The sequence below is a fragment of the Aquarana catesbeiana genome, linkage group LG03 (assembly GCF_042186555.1).
Source record: "Aquarana catesbeiana isolate 2022-GZ linkage group LG03, ASM4218655v1, whole genome shotgun sequence".
In the NCBI taxonomy this organism is placed as follows: domain Eukaryota; kingdom Metazoa; phylum Chordata; class Amphibia; order Anura; family Ranidae; genus Aquarana; species Aquarana catesbeiana.
The window spans coordinates 471,758,255-471,784,442 of NC_133326.1; the positions used below are offsets into that span (position 1 = coordinate 471,758,255).

Here is a 26,188-nt window from a genome sequence, read left to right on the forward strand (position 1 = left end):
TGTTGGTGGAAAGTCCGACAACAAATGTTCAATGGAGCATACACATGGTCAGACTTTCCGTCAAGCTTTCCCTTTATACAGCATAAGACTTTTCATAAGTTGTAGAAAAGCGTCCTCACAAGCAGAAATCCACCTATCACTGAAAGGAGTTTTGCTGGTTGTGTCAATGTCAGGGATTTCTTTGAGCAAGTCATTAAGCAGTCTTGGAATAGCCTCTAATGAAGCTGCGATAATAGCCACAAAACCCCAAGAAGGACCTCAGTTTTGTCAGATTTGTTGGATGGGGCCAGGTTACCACAGCCTCTACTTTAGCAGGATCAGTTTCTACTCCTTCTGCAGATATGATGTGACCCACAAAGTTTACTGAAGAGCAAGAAAACTTACATTTGTCCAGGGAGAGCTTCAGACCTTCTTTCCTTAAATGATCTAGCACTTTAAACAGTCTCTGGTTAGGCTCCTCCAGAGTGGAGCCAAAAACAATTATACCATCTAGGTAGACAATACATTGAGTGGGACAAAGGTCTCCCAGTGTCCGATCCATTAGACACTGGAAAGTTGCAGGTGCATCACTAATGCCCTGAGGCATGCAAGCAAACTGGAGAAACCCCAGGGGCAAATAAAAGCTGTCTTTTCTTGATCTTCCTCACTCATTGGTACTTGGTAATAACCAAATCTTAAGCCCATTACTGTGAACCATTTGCTGCCTTGCAGGGCTTTAAGAGCTTCCTCAATGCGAGGTAGCGTGTATTGACCTGGAACCATTCGTCGACTTAGAGTCCTATAATCAACACATATTCGTAATCCACCATTTTTCTTTCTGACCACCACTATTGGGGATGCATGTGATGACTTTTAGACTCAACAATGATGTTTTGATCTTTCAAGCAAGCACTCTCGAACATGATCCAGATCTTTACGAGGTATACGCCTGGGTCTTTCTCTAAATGGGGTGCTATCCGTTAGTCAAATACTGTGCTGAATACTTTATAGCACACCTAACATCCATGTCATCAGTAGAGAAAACATCATTGTATTCTATTAGCTGCTCTCCTAGTGCTTGTTTGTGCTCTGCAAGACTATTAGTATTATTCAGGTGAAAGTCTAATTTGGGTTCTTTCTCCTCGACCTTGGCAGGGTAGGAGCTAATGGTTTCCACTGGGTAACAATAGGCTACCTCTTGCCAGGCTTGGCATGTGGTAATGTTCAGAGCAGTAACAACATCCATTCTTGGACATTTTAAACAATAGTCTTTCCTTTCTGGTGCTATCTCCCAGCCATCCTTTGCAGCCTCTTTTGTATCAGTCTCTAGCAGGAAAAAGCTACCGTTTGCACTTGGTGAAGTTTACACATAAACCCGCAACACTCTCACTCCCCCAGCTGGAAGCTCTGTGGGATGCCATGGATTTCCCACACACCCTCCAGAATTATCGGGAGCAAAGGTTTGGCAGATATTTTGAAGCTCTGGAGCAACAGGCAGTGAAGGTAGGGGGGTTCCCTGTTGGGGCTGAAGAAACCGTATGAAAGCAGCCTCAACAGCTTCAACATTGGAACCCACAATCATAGGAGCTTACTCATTACCACCAGGTGGAGGGCTCACTTAAGCAATTACTTTAAGTGGGGGATCCTCATCAGCTATCACACCAGGAATTCAAAGCTTAACTTTTAGACAACTATCCATAAAAACAGAATTTTCTCTCACACCATAAACAGGCATAGTGTCCACAGGTTGCAAAGGAAGGTGGTTTAAGTGTTTCTGATAGAAGGGCCTGTACATGATAGTCAGCTGAGAACCAGTATCAAACAGAGCAGTAGTGGGTATATCATTAACAAACAAATTGAAAGTACCTCTGCGGCCTACCCCAGGTAGTTTGGTAAACATTTGTTTTATTGATTTTCCCTGTTTTCTTTTGTACATATGTCCAGCTTTACTGTGAATTCCTGGCAGCGGTGGACACTAATGAACTGTATGGCCTGGGAGTCTCTCCACTTTGTTGTTTTTAGCAACAGTATGATTTTTGTGCTCAACCAAAGAACTTTGTTTAACTTTGCTCTTAGAAGGGGTACTAAAAAGGATATCAAATTCCTGTTTCTTTACTTCAGTCATAGTTTCAGTGAAAGTAAATTTTCTCTCTCTCAAAACTCTTATGCCGTGTACACACGAGCAGACTTTATGGCAGACTTTGCCCGGCGGACTTTTCGACGTACTTTACGACGGACTTTCTGAATGAACGGACTTGCCTACACACAATCCACCAAAGTCCGTCGAATTCGTACGTGATGACGTACGACCGGACTAAAACAAGGAAGTTCATAGCCAGTAGCCAATAGCTGCCCTAACGTGGCTTTTTGTCTGTCGAACTAGCATACAGACTAGTGGACTTTCCGACCGGACTCGATTTCGACGGATTGATTTAAAACATGTTTCAAATCTAAGTCCGTCCAACTTTTGAGAAAACAAAGTCCGCTGGAGCCCACACACGATTGAATTGTCTGACGAAATCCAGTCCGCCGGGCAAAGTCTGCCGTAAAGTCCGCTCGTGTGTACGCGGCATTAGGACTGGTGACATTGGTTGATGTGGCAGTAGCCCCTTTTTTATTTGAGCAGTCCTTAATTTGTCAACATCTATAGGAGAGATTACCTTTTCAGTGAGAAATCTCCCTAGAAGCACTTCTAGCCTCCTCACAAACACAGAAAAATCTGCATCTGATAAGGGGCACAGTGCAGTCCATAAGCATCTGTCAAAACATCAATATATTCTTGAGCACTGGTACTCACATGCATGTCCTTGTAAGCTCTAATGATAATAGATGCTGGTGGTCCTAAACTTTGCATGATGCACTGTTTTTTCTTTTCCTCTGAGCAGGTCCATTCCTCTATCACTTGTTGTGCAAAATCTTTCCACACCTCAAAATTTTCTTCACCAGCGGGGACAGGTAGCTCTACTGAAAAAGCCTTTCATTTTGCGATAAGAATCTAAATTCTGAACAATGACATCAGTGACTTTTAGCAGCAGATGCTCAATATTTGTTTCCTGCCTTGTGGCCGTAGCAATCAACATTACAGTTTCTCCTGATGAAGCAGTTGTATTCAATGGCTACCACTTTACGGGCAGGGATGGTAACTTCCAAGTTACTGGAGGTGCGATTACTGGAAATACTAAAGCACAACCAATTACTTCAGCCCCTTTTGGCTATATGCAAAAGGACCATTTAACTGGATTTAAATCCACCTCACTGAGACAGAGTTAATGGGTATACAGTTCATAATTCTCAGCTTCCTCTCTTTTATCCACAAGAGCGGCAGATTTGCAAGGTTTTGTTGCATTTAGTGCCTCCTGCAATCTATGGGCACTTACAGTGATAGGTACCTTTGAAATAGCAAATGTCCTTTTAGGTGGATGTCCTTCTTCCAGGGCCCACTGCCTCACAGCTTCTGTTGATAACAGTGACATGGTTGTTCCTAAGTGTCCTAATCCAAGATATTTATCTCAGCAGTGCCTCCAAATGTATTCTTTTCACTCCCTACGGCTACTGGAGTATGATGGCGCCACCTGTATAGTATTTAGGAGCAGAGTGTTCATAATCTGTGTGAATAGGACAGGATCTCTAACAAGCGCTAGTGCCTCCACTCAATTTGAGCTTATGGATAGCAAGTGAAATCCCAATCAAGAAATGTATCATCCACATAGACAGAAATCCACACAGCATTGTATTTAAAAGTCCATGTATTGAAGAAATAACATTCAGTGAACCATCCAACATAAGGTATTTTCCAAACAGGAACATAAAATCATTAACAGTCTCTATGTATGTCTCAGTGAGGTGAAGCTGCAGCACTTACAGTCTGTCTCTCTCAGCAGGAATCCACTGGTCTCTCTCCAACATGTGCTCTCTCCAACATGTGTTCTCTCCTCCCCCAAAACTTACCCAGGAATTCTTGCCATGCCTCTGCTCTTCTTAATGACCTCATCCTCAATGCAGAGAGAGAGCATAGCAGCCATATTGGAAAAGGGCAAAACAAACACTGCATAACAGGGGTATATACTTGGAAAATGGACAAAGAAATGATCACATCGCTACACAAATAAAATTACATTACGCACAAGTCCTTTCTTCTTTTGGAAGGTGTTATTTGCATGATTTTGAAAACAATATTTCAAAACAGTTTAAAAGTATGTGTATTTTGTAATATGTTAATATCAATTAAATCATAGGGACAGTTGTGTATTATTTCCAATACATACATTAAGAAATTCTTGAAATTCGTCTGATCCCCTAAACCTCCGATTATATCTAAATACAAGCTAGGTATTTCTGAGTATAAACACCTTATTTAATACAAAAGCATTTCAGTCAGATAATTCCAGATAGTTTTACAGTACAGAAGAGGTCATTAGGTATGAAAAATTTTCCGAATGATATTTAGTTAGACTAAAAATTAAAAACTTAAAATTGTCTTAACATAAGTTTTACTGAACAAAATGTTAGCCTTGCAGTTCCTCAACTACACCTCAGAGCGCCGCTGTTTGACCAATAAGCAGAAAAATACAGAACTGGAGATCCACTGGTATTTTTATCATTCACATACACTGCAGAGCTGCATGAAGAGGCACAGCCATTTTTGGATTCTCCCAAAGGAAGGTGCTGGATGTTTTCTTTTTTCTAATAATAAGGGGATTGAACAGTGCCTTATTCATGTCTCACTGGATTACATATACTGTATATAAAGCATTTGATGGAAGATTGGAAATGTTGAGAATGGATCAGATGAAGCCAAAGACATATAAAGGACTGAAGTGGCAAGTATTATTTCCCTTATTATTTACCTGCCTATGTCATTCAGTTTTTGGTCAGATTAATCTATCCATTGTAGAAGAAATGACAAAAGACTCTGTTATTGCAAATATTGCCAGGGATCTTGGATTAGATATTAATCAGCACTCATCCAGAAAGCTGAGAATTGTATCATCAGACTCAGAGAAATATTTTTATGTGAATGTAAATAATGGAAATCTATATGTAAAGGAGAGGATAGACAGAGAAGCTCTGTGTGGGTCAGAAGCTACCTGTTTCCTAACCTTTGATGCTGTGGTTGAACATTCTTTCAATATTTTCAAAGTGAAAATAGAAATTCAGGACATTAATGACAATCCTCCAGTATTTTATCCTGAGACGTTCACTATAGAAACTATTGAACTAACATCACCAGGAACAAGATTTGCATTACAAAATGCAGAAGATCTGGATATTGGTATTAATTCAGTACAGACATATAAACTCAGTGACAATTCACACTTTACACTAAGCATGAAGATCAGCAGTGATGGATTTAAATCTCCTGAGATTGTGTTGGAGAAATCATTGGATCAAGAATTACAAAATGTTCATGAACTGATTTTAACTGCTCTGGATGGAGGAAATCCTGTGAGATCTGGGACGGCTGTAATACGAATTATTGTTATTGATGCTAATGATAATTTTCCAATATTTTCCCAAGAGGTTTACAAAGTTAGTGTGAATGAGAATAGTGCAGAAAACACTACTATAATCAAGGTAAATGCAAATGACATGGATGCCGGTACAAATGGGCAAATTACTTATTCATTCAGTAAATCATCAGGAAATGTCCATTCTTCTGGCCTTTTCAGAATTCATCCCAAAAGCGGTGACATTAACATAAACAAAAATTTGGATTTTGAGAAAACAAGGAATTATGAACTATCTGTGCAAGCTAAAGATGGTGGAGGACTTGTTTCTCATTGTAAGGTATTGATACAAGTGTTAGATGAGAATGATAATGCTCCGGAGATATCTATCAACACATTATCTTCACCCATTCCTGAGGATTCAGCACCTGGAACAATGGTAGCTCTCATTAAAGTTCATGATAAAGATTCTGGAGAAAATGGTCAAGTTGAAAGTAGCATTCTTGAAGAAAATCTTTTCAGATTGATATTATCATCTGATAGCTATTACAGAATTGTGACTTCAAGTAAGCTGGACAGAGAGAAAGTTTCTAGTTATAGCATTACAGTCTTAGCTAGAGATAGTGGATCCCCAACACTTTCCAGTAGCAGAATAATCACACTGGAGATATCTGATGTTAATGACAACCCACCTGTTTTTATGAAACCTTCCTATGTCATTTATGTGCCGGAAAACAACTTACCTGGAGCCTCAATATACAGAGTACATGCTTTCGATCCTGATGATGGCAAAAATGCTAAAATCTTGTATTCAGTATACAGTGAAGTACCAGTGTCTTCCTATTTTTCTGTCAACATGGAGAATGGGGTTCTCTATGCTCAGAGATCATTTGACTATGAAGAGCATAATGAGTTTGTAGTACAACTTAATGCCAGAGACAATGGTTCTCCATCGCTAAACAGCAATTCAACACTGATAATCAGAATAGTGGATCGCAATGACAACGAACCAAAAATTTTGTATCCACTTCCAGAAAGTGGAGGATCAGCTGTGTTTGAGATGGTCCCTTTTTCCTCAGGACCAGGATCTTTAATAACAAAGGTGGTTGCAGTGGATGCAGATGTGGGGCACAATGCTTGGCTTTCTTATCATTTCATGCAAATGTTTGAACCATCTTACTTTACCATCAATGAATATACAGGAGAAATCGGAACATTGCGTCATTTTCAGGAAAAAGATGTACTGAAACACAAGGTTGTGGTTATGGTGAAGGACAACGGAGATCCCTCTCTCTCAGCTACTGTTACAATAAATCTTATTATTGCAGATAACTTCCAACAGGTGGCTCCTAAAATTAGCAATCAGATCAATGAAGATCCACAAACCAATCTGCAGTTGTATTTAGTAATTGCCTTAGCCATCATTTCATTTTTATTTATTATTACTGTAATGTTAGTCTTCATTTCAAAATGCAAGCATCCAAAACCTACTCCATATCTTGGACCTCTAAGTACAAATTTGTACCCAACAGTTGATCCCAGAATACTCTCTATGTACAGCGACGGAAACTTAACCCTTCCCTACTCCTACAATGTTTGTGTGGCTTTGGATTCATGTGAAAATGACTTTACTTATGTAAAATCTAAACAAGAAGTTCCTGTAGAAAATCTTATTGATGCTGAGGATTCAGGACTTGGAAATGAAAGTGGTAAGGATACATCTTCAAACAGTGCCATACAGGTGAGTATATGGTAAATGTTAAAATATTTGGTATGGTAATTATATCGAAATTTAAGATTTCCAAAACACTGGCAGTGCTTATTAGGTCTCTGTTCACATATATGTGAATTAGATGTGATTTGAACCGCATCCAATTCGCATAACCTATGAACCGGCAGCCTTCTCAATGCTGTCAGTTCACATATGTGCAGGGTGGCCGTGGTGCAATTTTAAAAAGAGTCCTGTGCATTTCTCAGTCTAGTTCAGGTGCAATTTCAGGTAAAAATTTGCACCTGAACCAGTGAACAGGACCACACTGGACCGCTGAAACCGCAGCCGCACAAGTTTGAATGGAACCTAAGTTCAAATGTTGATTCCAGAGCTGTTTATAAACAAGCAGTAAGTTGTCTCATGTGTGAGCTGTCTGTGTTACACTGAAGCTATTAAATTTAAACTTATATTGGAAAATGATACAGTAGGGTAATATTGTGTAATATGCTTATAAATCAGGCCCTTCCTTACTGTTCAATTGCCTCAACAACTTTGTTTATTAAAGGCTAAGTTCACCTTTCCAACATGTTACATGTTGCACCCACATGTTCAGCAGGTTCCCCTCATTCCCCTTACCCCCCCTTTTCTATTTTGACAGTAGGTGGGGGTTTCTCTCCCTGCATTCGCTATCACATTTTAAAAACAGTGTGACTGTGTGGGACTCTGTCCACACAGCCTTGTCATTCATTCACAGGAATTTGCGAATAAATAAAGTCTATCTGTCACCATGGTAAATTAACTTGTAGTTTAAATGAGCTGTGAGTGGGCTGATCAGTACACTTGTAGTTCATTCATTCTTCCTCCTTTTTATACTGAAAGCCTGTATACAGGTACAGGCACAAAGCTGGAGGAAGACTGTGCAGCAGCCTGATACTCCTCCAGGCACCCTGTAAAAAAAATAAATAAATGCACATCCTTTTACCTGCAAAATAATGTGCATGTATTATTTTTTTAAAAGATGAACCTATCCTTTAAATGATAAAAAATGTTTGATCAGTTGCAGAGAAGGTTCTTCTTTTTCTATGAACTTTGATAAATTAGGCCTAAGGCACTCTAGCTGTATTTCTTTCATCTGATTCTAATAGCTCAGTGGAAATAAAATTTAACATTTGTACTGATCTATAAAACGATGTTGCTATGTTATTATTTTTTTAATTTCATTGAATTGTTTTTAAAAAAGAACACTGCTATAGAACAGTGAGATGTTGAATGCCTTTAAAAAGGTTAACCCTTTTGTCTACTTATATTGAAAATGGAAGATAGCTATCTTTCAAACTACTACTTGAAAAGTTTGTGTTTTACCCCTCCATTGCATTATGGTAATTTACAGCATAGCTTAAACAGAAGGAAGCATTATATTATGAGACCTAAGCTTTTTGTCCTGGTTCATACTTATAAAATAATGATGTGCTGAGGAGACGGAGCGATTACACAAAAACAAAGTTCAAACTTAAGGGGTTGTAAACCCTCAAATATAGCCGGTGAAGTGACTGGCCTCAGGTGATACAAAGAGATTAAACAAATCCTCCAACATAAGTTGTACCTTTTTATCTACAGTCCTCTCTCCTCTATATCCGTTCAAAGTGCAGAATTTTTACAGCTTGTCTGAGCTGTCAGAAAACAGGGGGCTAAAATTACACACTGCAGAGCTCAATGAGAAGAGCTCTGAGAGCTGATTATAGCAAAGGGACACACCCATTTCACACAGCACACAGAGTAGTGTTGAAGCTGTCAATCACAGGCTGTGTGCTGAAGCTCCAGCTTCTGTCACCTTTTTAGCTCTTGGTGTCAGAAAAACCTGTCAGAAGCAGAGGAAAAAAGGCAGGGGAATGCAGAGAGAAATGTCACTTAGTGCTCAGAATTGAGACAAGTACACACTACAGAGGGATATGTTTTTTCATATTTCATGTCAGAGGTTTACAACCACTTTAAGAAAAAATTCCCAACTTTTTTATTATCCTTCTGCCAACTACACACAGGACCTTATTTCTTCTACTGCCATGATCCTGGACATTTCACAATTCAGCATTAAAATTAACCACCATGCACAGAAGCATGTGTGGATATATACTCCTCAAGCCCTATTTTGGTTACTGTTTATTTCTACATTCTAGCAACCAGTCTAATACATTATAAAGAATGTAGAATTACAGTTTTTAAAACTCTACAAATATTTGACATCTTTTGTATTATTCAATGAATCAATAGACCATGAGCTGCCATTACTATAATATGACTAATATTAGGCTTTTGGACAAACCAGGTATTAGGATTCAGCAAAGTATATGGGTAGGATGCATGTATATTTAAAAATGTAATATTCATGGGTAACATAAACTAAAGGGTTCACGTTACACCACATTTGTTTTAATAATGGTGATTAGCAACCTAATATTATGGTCAGTTGTGTAGTCTTTACCAACAGGTGATATTTGTTCTGCTGTACCTTACCACAAAGTTGACTTAACATTATTATTGTAGTTTATGGTGGTATTATCGTCAGCTGTTTAATTTTACATTTCAAAATGCATTTCCACAAATATTTGTATAGTGAGGATTATACTATAATTATAGATTGTTTGCACCAACATTACATTTTCTAGTAAGTTTTATATAATTATAGATGTGATGCCTCATGATATTGTTTCCCTCTCCTCTTGTCTGGGCACCCTGGGACCTGAACCTTTAGATTTCATTACAGCATATTCAAGCCCAAAAAGAAGAATTGCATAGATTGCAGCATATCGATCCTTAGATGTGGTGGCTCCATTAAGTTTAATTTTTCAGGATTCATTCACTTTATTTTCACATGGTGATCCTGTCAGTAAAACACTTCCTGTCCTAGGGTGACAACACACACTCACTATATTGCATATGTGGAGAAGCAGTATTATCACCCTCAGACAGAATGTGTGTTGGGACTATAGAACACCCCTCTACCACTCCAAAACATGAGGGGTGTTCTGTAGCTCACAGAGTTAAACTTGGCTAATAATATTTCTTGAGATATCAGTGCAGTAGAGGCAGAAAGTACAAGAAGTTTCAAGCTCACTGAATTTCTGATGAGATCAACACTTACTGAGTTGATATAACAAATGCTTTGTATATTTAACAAACCAACAGTAAATACATAAGGGAAATCCATTATGGTTTGCATGCACTTTGCTCCCATTTTTTACAAGTATTTATACCGTTTATGTTACTAATTCTTGCAGTTCTTCTATGACCATCAGTGCATATTTTTGCTGGTCTCAGGGAATTATATTGTTGTATCCAACTGGCACAAAGTGACAGTCACACTTTTGTTTGTAATTTCTACTTTTTTAGTTTTACTGTTTTTTAAAGACTATCAGATTAGGCTGTAATAGAAGCAAAATTAAGTAATGAAAGTGGGAGAAAAGCAATGTAAACACGGCCCACAATACATCAATGCACATTGAAGTCTGTGTCAACATGAATGGGGAAATACATAAATATGTTTAATTTTATCCAGCACTTTTATTCATCATTGTTTTAAGTAGTATTTTATATATCTGGTAAAATAGTCAGTAAGTACAGAATATGTATCTGTTATTCCGTTTCTTGTTTTGCAAGATTAAACTAGCATGCAAAGTAAAGGTAAAAAGACATTAGACAATGTTACCTGTGGAAAAGTTTGCAAATAACTTTCTTTTTTCTAATAATATCCTTTTGCCCATTGTGAATTCCCTATTTGCTATGTGTTCAAGTCTATGCTGAATGAGAACACTATAAGTAATTCAACCATCAGCATAGGGATGGTGGTTTCCGGTCCATATGTGAATTGCCTATTTGCAGGTCCAGGCTATGCTGCTTTGGAAATGTGTGTAGATATAAACATTATTACCTACAATTATTTTCTGTTTGTAGGTGTTTTTTGCACTGAATAATATTTTTAAATCAGATTTAAAGTATTTATTTTAAAAGACATTTGCTATAAGGCATTTCTCTTAAACTCTTGAAATCGGTAGGAGCCGTACAAAGCGTATAGTATGTACCCAGTTGAACTAGTTTCAGATTCTGTAACCTGCATTGAAGTAGGATGTATTTTATGTAGCATGTCTTAAGCCTCGTACACACGATCGGATTTTCGTCTGGATTTTCGTCCGAGAATTGTGTGATGACAGACTGTTTGCCTAAAATCCGACTGTTCGTATGCTCCATCAGACAATTGTTGCCCAACTTTCCACCAACAAATGTTGGATGGCAGGCTAGTAAACGGTCTGTTGTCAGATTTTCCTATCGTGTGTACACAAGTCCGTCACTCAAAAGTCCAAAGTACAAACACACATGCTCAGAAGCAAGGACAAGCCGGAAGCGGACGGTCTTGTAAACTAGCACTCGTAATGGAGAATTAACATTTGTGACACGGCAAATTATGAAATCTCGAAATTCAGAGCACATTCTCTTCTTCTTTAATGGGATAATAATGAAGCTGCTTTGCTAGTGATACTGATGTACCAAACGTATTTTCAAAGGCTTTATTTTTCTAGTGATATCAAGAATAATATTATTATGCTTGTTTTCTTTGCTTTTTTTGGCCAAGTTACCACAGCGCTATTATCCTGTAGTTTTTAATCTCAAAGATAAAACTATGTTGGTGTCCCTTGTTAATTTTACATTGTATTTTTGAAAATGTACTGGCCTACTCCCAAACTGTCATTTAAAGTAAAACACATAGCCAAGTATTATTCTACACAATCTTTTAATTGTGAATTAAAAAAACAAAACAAATACAATTAGACATGCTATCTGCCAATAAAACATAACCAAAAAGTGCATTCTATGCATCCAAAAATATAGAAAATATAACAAATCAAATCATTAGTCAACCAAAAAATAAAATAAAAGCCTCGTGCATGTATCCTGCTTCTTAATATAGGGGGTCAACAATGCCAAGAGTTGGTGAAAGTAGGGGTCCGTCATATGGAGATAATACCGAAAATCATCCAGATTATTCTCCTGGAGCTCTGGCAGCAAAGGCATATGACATAATTGGTCACGATTATTAAAGCAACCAATTTTTGGTCCAAGAACTCCTCCTCCTGTTCCTGGCCTGGACTTGGGTCAAAGCAATAACTCCAAGGCCAATAATAACATGTTATCTCCTCCGATTCCGCAACATGGCTGGTTGGCAAACGGCCATTCAGAAACTAACTGAAAAGAGTGAATTGAAATGAAAAGTGCAAAATGAAAAGCGCTAATCAACACTCACCAAACTTCTACTAACATGAAATTATCAGAAGGAGCACAAAGGCTGGCGCATGACAATTGAACTTCCTCTTTATCGGCTCATAGTACATCTAGTACTACATTTGTGTTTATTGGCTGACAATTGTATACCATTTGTAGGCAAGACAAAATCCAGGCACACGCTCTTCGGACAAAAGTCTGCCGCTTTGTCTGCGGTAAATCTGATCTTGTGTATCAGGCTTTAGGCATATGTAGTTTTACATTTATTTTGTTTAAAAAAAAAAAAAAAAAGAAAGAAAACTTTATGTTGGCTTTGGAATTTACAGATAGTATTCTATTCTTTGCTAAACCAGTTAAACAGTATAATATTATCATCAAGCTGTTCGTTTTTAGATGTCATATGTTGAATATGTGCAAAATGTATTTAGGCTATTTTTGCCATCATTTAAAATGTATTCAAAGTTTAACACCTAAATTTAGTTTGGAAATTAAATAGATGGTCTAAAAGGTTAAATTAAAAGTACAAATGAAAGGAATAAAATAATACGATGACTAAATAGAACTGTACACTGGAACATTTGAGTGTTGCAGTTCCTCACTTATGCCTCAGAGCGCCGCTGTTTGACCAATAAGGAGCAAAATGCAGAACTGGAGATCCACTGGTATTTTCATCATTCACAAACCATGCAGATCTGTAAGAAGAGGCACACAACCATTTTCTGGATTCCTTCTGCACATAACACAGGATTATTTATTTTCTTCACAAATATATGGATTGATCTATACATACTTCCTTACTTTGGATTACAAATGTCTAATGCTCTGAAGGATATTTCTGTATGATACTAAAAATAAATGCAAAGATGAAGAACAACTCACAGATATACAAAGGAATCAGATGGCAAGTAATATTTTGCTTTTTATTTTCCTGGCTGTGTCATTCAGTTACTGGTCAGATTCAATATTCCATTGTAGAAGAAATGAGAAAAGATTCTGTTATAGCAAATATTGCAGATGATCTTGGATTGGATATCAAACAACTCTCATTTAGAAAGCTGAAAATAATATCTTATATATCAGAGAAATATTTGTATGTGAATTTAGACAATGGGAATCTCTATGTGAAGGACAGGATAGATAGGGAGACACTGTGTGGGGCAGAAGCTACCTGCTTCCTAACCTTTGATGCTGTGGTTGAAAATCCATTCAATGTTTTCAGTGTCAGCATAGAAATTCAAGATATCAATGATAATTCCCCTGTGTTCTTCCATGAACCCTTCACAATAAATATGTTAGAATCTACTCCATCTGGAACAAAATTTGCTTTACAAGGTGCAGAAGATCCAGATATGGGTGTCAGTTCAGTACAGACATATCAGCTCAGTTATAATCAGCATTTTTTACTGACCGAAAGCATGAATCCAGATGGAAGCAAATTTCCAGAACTTGCATTAGAAAAACCTTTAGATCGAGAGACTTTAAAAGCTCATGAATTAATTTTAACAGCATTAGATGGAGGTAGTCCAATAAGGTCTGGAACTGCTCTAGTAAGAATTATTGTTACAGATGTCAACGATAATTTTCCTGTATTCAATGAACAACTATATAAAGTCAGTGTAAATGAAAGTATCCCAACCAATACTATTGTAACTGCTGTAAGTGCAATGGATAAAGATGAAGATGTGAATGGACAGATTACATATTCTTTTAGCAAGACATCAGGATATCATAAAGGAACTTTTATTATTAATCCCTTAACTGGTGAAATTAAAACAAACAGTAATTTAGATTATGAACTGACAAAAAATTATGAGCTGCCTGTTCAAGCGAAGGATGGAGGAGGACTTGTTTCTCATTGTAAAGTTTTGATAGAAGTGATAGATGAAAATGATAATGCTCCAGAAATATCAATCACCTCATTAACTTCACCCATTCCTGAGGATACTGCACCTGGAACAATGATTGCTCTAATCAGAGTCCATGATAAAGATGCAGAAGAAAACGGAGAAGTGGACTGTAAGCTCACAGGAGAAATGCCATTTAATTTAGTTTTGTCATCTAACAGTTTTTATACTATTGTGACCACAAGTGCTATGGATCGGGAGAAAGTGTCTAATTATAACATCACAATTGTAGCTACAGACAGAGGATCTCCTTCACTTTCCAGTCAGAAAACCATACAACTGGAGTTATCAGATGTTAATGATAATCCACCACTGTTTGTAAAATCTACTTATGTTGCTTATGTACAAGAGAACAATTCACCAGGATCCTCAATATACAGTATACAGGCTTCTGATGATGATGCTGGAGACAATGCTAAAATAATTTATTCCATTTCAAACAAAAATACAAAAGATCCTGCTATGTCTTCCTGTTTTTCTCTTAATATAGACACTGGAGTTATCTATGCCCAGAGATCATTTGATTATGAGCAGCACAATGAGTATGTAATAGAAGTGACAGCGAAAGACAATGGACACCCATCTCTGAGCAGCAACACAACAATAACTATCAAAGTCATAGATCAGAATGATAATGCACCAAAACTCCTATACCCATCCCCAGAGAGTGGAGCATCAGCATGGTTTGAGATGGTCCCTTTTGGAGCTGAGCCTGGATCATTAATAACAAAGGTGGTTGCAGTGGATGCAGATTCTGGACATAATGCTTGGCTCTCTTATCATTTTATACATGTATCTGAACCATCTTACTTTTCCATTGATGAACATACAGGAGAAATTCGAACACAGCATGTTTTCCAAGAGAAGGATATACTAAATCACAAGGTTGTGGTGATGGTAAGGGACAATGGGATTCCATCTCACTCTGCTACAGTTACCATCACTCTTGTTGTTGCAGATAATTTCCAACAGGTAGCCCCTAAATTTGTCAATAATTTCCCTGATGAAGAGACGCAGTCCAATCTGCAGCTGTACTTGGTAATTGCCCTAGCAGTCATTTCTTTGCTATTTATCATAACTGTCATGTTGGCTGTTATATCTAAATGTAGGACGTCAAAACCATTCCCAGTATATGGGCCGGTCAGTTCAAATTTATATCCTCAAGTTGATCCTAGGATGTTGTCTCAATATGCCAGTGGAACACTAACACTTCCCTACTCTTACAATGTTTGTGTGGCTTTGGATTCTGGGGAAAGTGACTTTACATACATGAAAACTAATCAAAATGTCCCTGTGGATAATCTTATTGATGCTGATGATTCAGGTCTTGGAAATGAAAGTTTAAAGGAGGCTTTACCAACTGGCAGTCAAATTCAGGTGAGTTTTTAAAAATGTTGTGTCTCCCCTAGGAAACTCACATTTTATAATACCAACTCTAGCAATATTTCTATTTTGTCTCACATGTCACATTTGGAAAAGGTGACCTAACAGTTGCCTAACAAATTATCTTGTTAATTTTTCAGTACAAGAAAAATTTAGTGTAAATGACAAAGGTCAGAAAAGTTAAGGCTTATTGGAGTTTTTTTGTAATAAAATGTGAGGACTATAGCATGTGGAATATCAATCTTAAAGTGTATCTCCAGCCAAAATTAAATGACAGTGGTACAGTAGTTATTTCCTTTGCTCTTCAATAGCAGTTACCTGTTGATCCTGACAAATATCTGTTTATTCAGACACTTCTGGTGTCAGGTCAACAACGCTATGTTATTCCCTTTCAAATGTATAGTGTAAATGCCTCAGCATTTTGGCACACAAACCTTCCATAGCTAATTGCAGTATGAAGGAACACAATGCAAACTTCCTCCTACACAAATGAACAGTAATTCTGGAGGAAGCTCCAACAGTGTTCACTGTATGCTGGCACCTTTCTCCATCCATTACTTCCACAGTGAGGCAGATTACTTTGAGTGTTTGGGGTCATGTGACAGCCAATAAACACAGAAAAATAAGGTATTTACAAAGTTATTTTGAATTATTTTAAACAAGAATGAGCTTAACCCCTTCCAGCTGACGTAGCACATATATGCGGCCTCGCAGAAGTGGGCTTTTTTCCGTGGGGGCTGCATATATGTGTAGCTCTCTTTGTACTGGGAGCACACTGCACAGCATGCTCCCAGCATAGAGATCGGTGTCTCACTGAGAGCGGGACCCGGATCTCCCGATTCTGGGTGACCTGATCACTGTGGTAGCCTCTGATTGGCTACCACAATGATCGGTTACTGCAAAGCCCGCCCCTGTGTTTTTCTCTTTCTGTGAATGAAGAGGAAAGATACAATGTATCTTTCTCTTTCCTTCCAGAGAGGGGAAAAAAGTGTTTGTTAAACTAAAAAAAAAAAAGAAATAATAAAAAAGAAAAGAAAAAAAAAATAAAGAAAAAATACCTAGATCAAGGTTTGATCTAGGTCAGTGCCAGGGTTAGTGTTTGGGTCAAGATCTGGGTCAAAGGTCATGGCCAGGGTCAATGGTCAGGGTCAGTGTATTTTGAGCCGGATTTTTTATTTTTTATTAGCATTAGTGTCACTTAGTGTCAGTGTGTTATAGGTAGGACTACAAAAAAAAAAAGCAAAATGCGCACTATTGCTTCTGGGCTGTACTATGGGTACAAAAAACAACTGTCATACACATGTGTATAAGTAAGATATACAGTTAAGTAAAAAAAAAATCTTTTTTACTATTTTGGGCCAGTTTTCCTTTGATAATAAAAAAACAGGAGATATGCATAACCATTTACTACCAAATAAAAGCCCAATTTGTTCTATGAAAAACAAGGTATAATCAACCTGGATGCACAAAGTAGTTGTGATGATAGGTCCAGTTTTACTAACATATGTTAAAATTGCAAATTAGCTTAGGCATTTAGATTTGTTTTACCCTTAGGCGTGAAGGGGTTAAGCTTTTCATGAGAGCCATGGTGACATTTCTATCTGCTTTAAATGTAGTAAATATTGCAACACGTGTTCCAAGCCCATGATATCAGTAAATGTATTACACCCTGATCAGATTAAAATATACCAGCCCTTTTTGTCAAAGCCAGTAGCAATTCCCAATAATAGATAATTCTACCTTCCCAGTTCCAGCTTCCACTGGTAACTGGAAATCTTAAAATGGAACTGCTACCAAAATTGATTCTGTAGGTTTGGATTTGCTTAAGTGTCCATGATCACTAAAAGACAGTGCAGGGGAATACAACATTTTAGGCTCTCAGTGGAGCAAGGTAAAAGGAGTATCTTCTAGTAGACAGTGGACACTTGTTCTGCTGAAAATTGGAATTATTCCTTTATGTTCTAATGACGCTTCCATTTACTTCCTGCTGTGTTGTGATGTAATAGTTGTTTTAGTTTTGTATAAGTTATTTTTTTTATTTTTATAATAGAAAAATAATGTAATTACATCTGCTGCTAACCTATAAATGTAGTTTGGTGACTGGTAATTGTATTTAGGTGTCATTTTATTTTATTTTTGTGGTTATAAATAGTAAATAAATGTTTGTGTACAAAATAATGCATTTAAAATGATTTATACAAGTAGACATGTCAACCAAGATGTGTGACTGTGTATTTGATCATAAAAATGTTTTTGCAGGTTACTATGACTGTTTAGATACTTGGAGTGTGTATGTGGCATTTTCAGTTTTTCATATTTTTTTCCCATACACGCATACACATATGTATAGTTGCTGTCTTGCTATCTATCCATCCACATAAAACCAATTGAAATGACTATGAATGTGTCCTAAAATGCTGTTTGATCTCCAGCTAAGTCATAGTAATAGATAAACACAATCATTTTAAACCACTCACACACACACATTTGTAATCTATGATATCTAAATGGAATGCATTGTTTTGTTGTTTCATCTGGCAAAGGTGAACTAAACTGGTAAAACATTTTTTTAGCTGCAATAATTTCCATCAAAAATGTAGCACCTGGTCAGTAGGGATGAGCTTGGGTTCAGTTCCGGGTTTGGTGGAACGTCGGAAGGCAGCTGTCAGTGCCCGGCCAATTAACTATGGAGAGGCCATGTGGCCCTATTAGGTCAATGATGTCACCTGCATCTCAACGTGCAGCTGTAGGGCTGTTAATTTCACATTGAGAGCTGGTTGGCCCAGGAATGAAAGCTTACTTCCGAGCTCAGCTGAAACCAAGTTCACTACTAGCCAGATTTGTACAATGGTTAGGAGGAACCATTTCTCTTTAAAATGTATTCTCACTTTTGCAGTAAAATTTTGGAAACTCCTACTACATATATTTATTACCTTTCTAGTTTTTCTAAGGTACAAGATGATACATATGAACCCAAGCTATTCTGAACAATTTCAGAGAAACAAAGTGGGTCAGAATAGGTTTCCACATATTGTCATACATTGCAGAATTCAAACCTCTGTGGCAAACAATGGTAAAATTTAATTTACAACTGATAGTGAAATATGTCAGCACAGTACAGCCAGGTTTAGTTATTTTAAACACTAATTGCACAGCCCCGTTCTTAACATTACATAGGGAGAAAATAGGTATCTAGTTTAAGCAACTACAGAGTACTAAAAATATAAGCTTTTTTATTGTTTTAAATAAAGTGTTTATAAAATAGGAACATGTAACAAATATATAGTAGTTATTATCCCAATTTGGCTGCAAAAGTGTAAATACACTTTAAAAACTGTTTCAGTTAGTTGTGTAGTGCTTGACTTCCTTGCATAAACAGCTTCTTCAGGTTATGCAAACGTAGCTCAATGGGGGTCGCGGTCTGGACTCCGACATGGCCATTCCAAATACATATTCTCTTTTGTGGTTTATCCAGGCAGTCTTTTGCAGGCAGCAGAATTTTCTAAAGAGCAATGGCTTCTTTCATGGTGTCCTTCCATAAATACCATTCTTGTTTTGCAGTTTCGCATAAGGGACATTTGATTTAGCAAGTTTGTGAGATTCTAAAGGAATAATAAACACAGGAAGTAGTAGACAAACAGTGCAATGCTTTGTCCACCATACATGTTTGTATTGGAAGCGCATCTTAAAAAACACAACATACAGGGATATGGGAAATAATTATAGTCTTCAACCTTACCTACTATGAAACTATAAGAAATAAAAAAATATATACAGTATTTTTTTTTTCATTTTCTTGCTAATAACTATGTATTAGCAAGAAAATGAAAACAAAAATACTGTATATGTTTTCTTATTTTCTTAGAAAGCTAGACTGTTAGACCTCTTTCACATGGGTGGCTAGAAGGGTGGTAAAAACAGGTGGATAGTCCACATTGTATTGCTCCCTGACCACCCACCAACAAGTGGCAGCCAAAGGGATATGTACACATGCCATGGCTGTGAATCAAAGCATCAAAGTTTAGGAAAATTTTACTATGTCTTTAGAAAGGTATGGCATGGTTATGGTGCAGTATTCTAATGCAAAATCCCCATAGGGATTGAAAAAAAAAACATATGCAGGAGGCACCAGAATCAGCTCCTAAGTGCTTGGAAGCCACTGCCTTATCTCCCTCTGAAAAGTGATCCATGACAAATCACTTTTCAAAGGGGAATTCTAGAAACTGCTGCCAATGTGAAAAGGGCCCTAGTTATCTAATCATGGCATCATTCTGAAGAAACTTCATATATCTGATACATTAGTTTGTTGGTTAAAAAAGTATGTTTTGTATATATTTTTTTTGTAATTGTTTCTTGCTTTGCAAAATACAGTTAGTAAGCTTTAGGCAATGGTTACTGGGACATACAGTAAATATAAATAACCTACCCCAAATGAAGAAAAGACTTATTGGTAATGTTTTTACATGGCGGGCTTGTGGCATATTGTCTTACCTACTTGGTGCTCAAAGCAACACCTAACCTGAACCAGAAAAGCTATCCAGAAAAGCTATTCATGGATAGTGCTGTCTCAGTCTCAATACCTCAACAAAACAGAGGGGCTAGTGGTGGGGTGCCACAGTAACTTTACTTGAGTACAAATTATCATTAGAAAACATTACTGTCCAAGACAATTATGCAGCTAAACATGACTTTACTCAGCAATATGTGTGAAACATGCTGGTTTTTAAGTAATATTTAATTGTTGACGTTAAAGTGATTGTAAAATATCAGTTTTTTTCTATAAAAATAACAAACATGTTATACTTACCTGCCCTGTGCAGTGGATTTGCACAGAGCAGCCCAGATCCTCCTTTTCTCAGGTCCCTCTTCTGTGCTCCTGGCCCCTCCATCTTGTCGAGTGCCCCCACAGCAAGCAGCTTGCTATGGGGGCACACTAGCCAAGTCACAGCTCCGTGAATCTATTCAGACACGAATCCCCAAACTGGCCCCATCCCCTCTCTCTCCTGATTGGCTGACTGACTTTGATTGACAGCAGTGGGAGCCAATCAGGAGAAAGAGTCTCAGATGGACATTGCTGGACAGAGATGGGGCTCAGGTAAGTATTAGGGGGGCCGAGGGGGGCTGCTGCACACAGAAGACTTTTTATCTTAATGCATAGCATGCATTAAGATAAAAAACTCTCTGACTTTACAATCACTTTAAGATTTAAAATATGTTAAGATATGTTTTTAACTCCTACAATAATGACCTATTGTACATACTGTTAAGCATGTACTCAATTGTTGCACTAGAATACAATTCTATAGGTTGTGCATTGTAGCATACCTGATCGTCAGATAATATGCTAATAGAAAAGTATAAAAAAAATGTAAATATAAACTTTATCATGAATAAACTAGAACATACTTGTAACAAGGCTAAGGTTTGTCACACTTAAAGCTCAAGTTTGGTCAAAACAGAAAAAAACATAAATCATCACAAGGGGCATTATTCACTATAAAAGCCAATCTAAAGTTCCAGATTTAAATATTGTGATATTATTTTATAATAATATTATTATATATAATAAAAGAAACCTACCTGCCAGCTCACAGTCTTCTTTGTAATGTACACTGAGCTGCACAAGCACAGCTCAGTTTACATTCCGACACAGCACCTGCCTATGTGCAGGAGTGACTTCATCCCACACCAGCCAATGAGGATGGCTGTAGTCCGGCACCTGGAAGAAGGCAGGTAGAAGATGCCAGCGAAGGATGTTGGACAGTTAAAGGGACTTTAGTTCCACTTTATTCTGATGCGTCCCATGTGCTGCAGGTTCTTGATCTACTTGAAATCTTCATCCTCTGACCCCCCCAACTCCCTTTGCAAAGGAGGGACAGATAAAAAAAAGGTCAAAAGGCATTCATAGATCATTGTTTTATTCCCAGATGCTATAATATGACTTCTATGAATTGAGGAGCTGGGCGGAAAGGGCAGGCATAATCAGGGACTCTAGATGAATAGAATAGGGCAGCAGGAGTGGAGATCAATGGCTCAGGTTTCAAGGAAAGCAGGAGCCAACACTAGAAGGGACACATTTTATTAGTAAGTAATGTCCCTTGTGGTGATTGTGTGTATTTTATTCTGACTAAACTTGGCCTTTTTTTTTAAAAAGAAACCAATTTTAAAGTCTAACTTAAGCCAACAGATTTGTTGTTCAGGTAGAGTGGAAAAAGCTTGTAACCTCTGCCAGGTTTATATTACTGTTTGTGCCCCCTTCATGTTGATTTTGCCTTACTTCCTGTGCTAGTAACTGCACAGCAAGTAAATTGAATCTTCTCAACTGAGACACACACAGCAATGGAAACCCGAAAGAAGACCTGACCCTTCCAAAATCTAATAAAGCAAAGTGATTTTATTTCCTTTTTAACACCCATCTTTCACAAAGGAAGTGAAGTAAAATGTTCTCCATCGGGACTAAGACAACAAAAAAAATAAATAAAAAAGTCACACTTTCCCCATTAAATTAAAAGCTAACAAAAAAGTTTTCATTGGAGTTGGACTTCAATAAAAGTTTGAAACATGTGCTTAGTATTCCACTGTTACCTATAACATGTTACATAATGTTTTACTCAAGTTTTTCACATTTCAGCCCTTCATTATTTCTATTCCAAGCATAAACATACAAGTAATTTATTTATGCTACATTTATATATTTTTAATTTAAACCCTAATACCTAATTGTACTTAAAAATCCAAAAAATATAGAATGTCATATTATAACTGACTACAATTGGAAATGTACCAATGCAAAAACTAAAAAAAAACAGAAAGATTAAATAACACTGTATACTGAAGCACTTCAGTGTTGCAGTTCCCCGATTCCACCTCAGAGCGCCGCTGTTTGACCAATAAGGAGAAGAATACAGAACTGGAGATCCACTGGTATTTTCATCATTCACACACTGCAGATCTTTATGAAGAGGCACAGCCATTTTCTGGATTCTCTCTGAGCAGCTTAGCCTTTTTATTATTTTCACAAAAAATACCTACTTTTTTCTCTGTGGATTACAAATGAGAAATATCCTAAAGGACACTTTTGGAAAATGCTGAACATGGATAAGATGAAGAAACATTCACAGACATACAAAGAAATAAAATGGCAGGTAATTCTTTCCTTCTTTTTTTCCTGGTTGTGTCATTCAGTCTCAGGTCAGATTAATTATTCCATTGTAGAAGAAATGAGAAAAGACTCTGTTATAGCAAATATTGCAAAAGACCTGGGATTAGATATTAAACAGCTCTCATCAAGAAAGCTGCAAATTATATCACATATATCAGAGAAATATTTTTATGTGAATGTAGATAATGGAAATCTCTATGTGAAGGACAGGATAGATAGAGAGACACTGTGTGGGGCAGCACCTACCTGCTTCCTAACCTTTGATGCTGTGGTTGAAAATCCAATTAATGTTTTTAAAGTGAAAATAGAAATTCAGGATGTTAATGACAATCCTCCAGTGTTTTATCCTGAGAAGTTTACTATAGAAACTATTGAACTAGCATCACCAGGAACAAGGTTTGCATTACAAAATGCGGAAGATCTGGATATTGGTACTAATTCAGTACAGACATATAAACTCAGTGAAAATTCACATTTTACATTAAATCAGAAGATTAGCAGCAATGGATTTCAATCTCCTGAGCTTGTGTTAGAGAAATCACTGGATCAAGAATTACAAAATGTTCATGAACTGATTTTAACAGCTCTGGATGGAGGAAATCCCATGAGATCGGGAACAGCAGTAATACGAATCATTGTTACTGACGTTAATGATAATTTCCCAATATTTTCCCAAGAGGAATACAAAGTTAATGTAAATGAGAATAGTGTGATAAATACTACTATAATCAGTGTAAATGCAATGGACAGAGATGCTGGTACAAATGGGCAAATCACTTACTCCTTCAGCAAAACTTCAGGAAATGTTCATCCATCTGGCCTTTTTAGCATTCATTCCAAAAGTGGAGACATTACCATCAACAAAAAATTAGATTTTGAAGAGGCAACAAACTATGAACTGTCTGTTCAAGCTAAGGATGGAGGAGGCCTTGTTTCCCATTGTAAGGTATTGATAGATGTCATAGATGAGAATGACAATGCTCCAGAAATATCCATCAAATCCTTTTCTTCACCCATTCCTGAGGATACTGCACCTGGAACAGTGATAGCGCTAATCAGAGTCCATGATAAAGATTCATTAGAAAATGGAGAAGTGGACTGTAAGCTTACACAGGAAACGCATTTTAATCTAATTTTGTCATCCGACAGTTTTTATACAATTGTGACCACACGTTATATGGATCGAGAGAAAGTGTCTAATTATAACATCAAAATCATAGCTACAGACAGAGGATCTCCTTCACTTTCCAGTCAGAAAACTATGATACTGGAAATATCAGATGTTAATGATAATCCACCACTGTTTATGAAATCTACTTATGTTGCTTATGTACAAGAAAACAATTTACCAGGAGCCTCAATATACAGTATACAGGCTTTCGATGATGATACTGGAGACAATGCAAAAATTATTTATTCCATTTTCAACATAAATACACAAGATTTGCCTATAACTTCCTATTTTTCTCTTAATATAGAGACTGGAGTTATCTATGCCCAGAGATCATTTGATTATGAGCAGCACAAGGAGTTTTCAATAGAAGTGACAGCTAGGGACAATGGACACCCATCTCTCAGCAGCAACACAACATTGATTATTAAAGTACTAGATCAGAATGACAATGCACCAAAACTCTTATACCCATCCCCAGAGAGTGGAGCATCAGTGGGGTTTGAGATGGTCCCTTTTGGTGCTGAGCCTGGATCATTAATAACAAAGGTGGTTGCAGTGGATGCAGACTCTGGACATAATGCTTGGCTCTCGTATCATTTCACACAAGTATCTGAACCATTTTACTTTACCATTGATGAACATACAGGAGAAATTCGAACACAACATGTTTTTGAAGAGAAAGATGTACTGAATCACAAGTTTGTAGTGATGGTAAGGGACAATGGGATTCCATCTCTCTCTGCTACAGTTACCATCACTCTTGTTGTTGCAGATAATTTCCAACAGGTAGCCCCTAAATTTGTCAATCACTTCCTTGATGAAGAGACTCAGTCCAATCTGCAGCTGTACTTGGTAATTGCCCTAGCAGTCATTTCTTTGCTATTTATCATAACTGTCATGTTGGCTGTTATATCTAAATGTAGGAAGTCGAAACCATTCCCAGTATATGGGCCGGTCAGTTCAAATTTATATCCTCAAGTTGATCCTAGGATGTTGTCTCAATATGCCAGTGGAACACTAACACTTCCCTACTCTTACAATGTTTGTGTGGCTTTGGATTCTGGGGAAAGTGACTTTACATACGTGAAAACTAATCAAAATGTCCCAGTGGATAATCTTATTGATGCTGATGATTCAGGTCTTGGAAATGAAAGTTTAAAGACGGCTTTACCAACTAGCAGTCAAATTCAGGTGAGTTTTTGAAAACTTTAAGTGCTGACTCCTAGGAAACTCACATTTTATAATACTCTAGAGAAATAGCAATATATCTATATTTTGTCTCACTTGTCACATTTGGAATAAGTGACCTAACAGTTGCCTAACAAATTATCTTGGTATAACAAAAATTAAGTTTGAGTGTGTGACCTGGCTAGTATATTTTAGTTTAGGCAAGTGCTTGTCCTTAAGTACGTTTTTCAGCACTTGGAATCACCATTTGGATATATAAACAATAAAAGTGAAGCGCTAATCAATATAATATATAAATATCTTCATATGCATAAACATATCCCTATATACCTTACATGTGCAAATATCCCCACATGAACTTTAAAATATATTGCTGTGTGAATATAATATACGCAGTGCAAAATATCAAATAAAAAACATAAATTCTAAGGTTCAAAAACCTTAAGAAGTGAATTAGTCCTCATTCATAATACATGCCAAGTCCACAAAGTACTGTAATGCACACAAATTAATAAAGCGTTTTTTTTTTTTTATGTAAATTACAGCATTTTGTGGACTTGGCATATTTTATGAAAGAGGACTATCTTTTTCTTAAGGTTTTGGTACCTTGGTATTCATGCTTTCTTTTTTTTTTTTGGTATTTAGCACTACATACATTATATTCACACAGCAATTTATTTTAAGGTTTGCATGGGGATATTTGCAGATGTATGATATACAGGAGCATGTTTTTTTGCAGTATATGAAGGTATTTATATAATATATTGATTAGTGATAATCTTGCATTGTTCATATACTCATGGATTATACGGTATGTCACTTAAATATTTAGTTTAAATTTAGGGCACTACACCACATTATAGTTTTTATTCACATGGTATAAAAATTGATTCTGTACTTTTGGATACAGGTGGATGAGTTAAAACCTATGTAACCTTTTTTTTAATGCTGTGTCTGGGAAAAGTAACG

The 26,188-nt window shown here is 37.0% G+C and overlaps 1 protein-coding gene across 21 annotated transcripts in view; it reads left to right on the top strand.

Moving 5' to 3' along the window:
• LOC141132486 (protocadherin gamma-A4-like) overlaps positions 1–26,188 on the top strand; it is a 489,967-nt gene that overhangs the window by 236,138 nt on the left and 227,641 nt on the right. The window contains exon 1 of one of the 21 annotated variants that reach the window (XM_073620904.1): positions 4,563–7,167. The exons of 17 other annotated variants lie outside the window; for them this stretch is intronic. In XM_073620904.1, coding sequence (XP_073477005.1) covers positions 4,696–7,167 — 2,472 coding nt within the window. In that variant the 5' untranslated portion in view covers positions 4,563–4,695. Of the gene's footprint in view, positions 1–4,562; positions 7,168–12,794; positions 15,690–22,774; positions 22,841–22,869; positions 25,223–26,188 lie in introns of those variants that run through there. 3 more of the 21 variants (XM_073620906.1, XM_073620946.1, XM_073620932.1) reach the window with 3 other exon arrangements.